Raw genomic sequence first — 1,513 nt, 5'->3', positions numbered from 1 at the left:
GGTAGTATCCAATAATCACGCAGCTACCAAATATGGAAGAAATGGCAGGCATCAGTCCTCAAACAGGTCTGCATGCAAAAGAGGTACACTTGGACAGTCCACATGCAAATGAGGTGCACTTGGATGCCTGGCGGAGGTGTCCAATGAGCATGGCGGCTGCCTGCCACCGAGCACCAATCATCACAAAGGCCAAATTCAGGCAGGACAATAGGCCAGGGAACATCCGGGAATGGGAAGCTTAAAGACAGCAGACGGCAGGCCATGGGCTGAGGGACGTGCAGACTCCCACAAGGCATTACAGTAAACTGAACACAAGCCAGAGAGAGACCACAGCCCAGCAGCGCGGGACAGCGGAGGAGCAGCTGGGAAAGAGAGGGTGGGGTCTCCCGCTTCTGGCCTGTTTGGGGCCTTCCGCTGGGAGGTGTGGTTCACAAGTGCTGGTTGACCCCATTGGCTGAATTAAGCCCACCTGGCCTAGATTGGGCCAATCCAGGTGTACCACCCAGCTAGGTGTACTGCCTCTTCCTGGCTCCAGCCTGAATTTGGAGCATGCTCAGTAAACACACCCCGTCTCTGCTCGGGCTACCTAACATTTACAATCCTTGATCTCCATCAGCAAGTGCTTCAGATCTTCCTTACTCTCAGCAAGCAAGGTTGTGTCGTTTGCATTTCAAAGGTTATTAATAAGCCTTCCTCCCAATCGCATGCCGTGCCCTTCTTCATAGAAGCCAGCTTCTCTGAGGATTTGCTCAGCATGCAGACTGAATAACTCTGGTGAAAGGATGCAACTCTTCTCACCTTTCCTGGTTTTAAAGCATGCAGCAGTCCCTCATCTTGCTTGCAAAACTACCTCCTGATCCAAGGAGCTCAAGAAACCAAACTCCCGGACATCAAATTGTCCTGACTCAGCAATCCTACAGGACAGGGCAGAGGTGCCCTGTGAGTTTCTGAGACTGTAACTCTGTAAGAGGGTATAAAGCCTACCCTTTCTCCCGCAGAGTGGCTGCTGGTTTTGCCCCACTGACCTGTGGTTATAGCAGCCCAATGTGTTACCACTCCTCCACCAGGGTTCCCACTACACCTTCTGGACTGTTGTAGGCACTGGGAAATGTTGCCTGAACAAGACAGACAAGTGTTTCATATTACATTGGCGGGGACAGAAAATATACTAGTTAATATGATGCCTTTGGTTGAGTTCTCTCAAAAAGTAAAGCCAGTAAAGCTTATTAATGGACACATATAAGGAAATGTATATCACGAAAATTCACACATGGGAAGCAGGCAAGTTCCAAGTCCATGGATCAGATGTGATTCTCATCCCCACACGGGTTAATAAACCCGAGATCAGCAGGAAGAGGACAGGTTTGTGGCTGCAGACGTGAATGAATCCAAAGTCAACAGCTTGGATGGCAGGCTGCTGACAAATGTCATGATCAACAGGCTGTTGGCTCAAGTCCAAAGAACCGGAGGTTGACAAGCCAGATGCAGGATTCAGAGCCAGTCAAAAGCAAGT

The 1,513-nt window shown here is 50.0% G+C and overlaps 1 protein-coding gene across 1 annotated transcript in view; it reads right to left on the bottom strand.

Moving 5' to 3' along the window:
* Positions 1–829: 829 nt before the first annotated feature.
* The window catches only part of LOC105978928 (complex III assembly factor LYRM7-like), a 2,872-nt gene continuing 2,188 nt past the window's right edge, over positions 830–1,513 (bottom strand). The window contains 1 exon segment of the mRNA XM_045284072.1: positions 830–914. Coding sequence (XP_045140007.1) covers positions 830–914 — 85 coding nt within the window.

Source organism: Echinops telfairi, unplaced genomic scaffold (assembly GCF_000313985.2).
Source record: "Echinops telfairi isolate 266 unplaced genomic scaffold, ASM31398v2 ScPeMD7_7468;HRSCAF=8506_0, whole genome shotgun sequence".
Classification (NCBI taxonomy): Eukaryota; Metazoa; Chordata; class Mammalia; order Afrosoricida; family Tenrecidae; genus Echinops; species Echinops telfairi.
The sequence above is the reverse complement of the archived record's forward strand: the minus strand, read 5'-3'. Positions and strand labels throughout refer to the sequence as shown.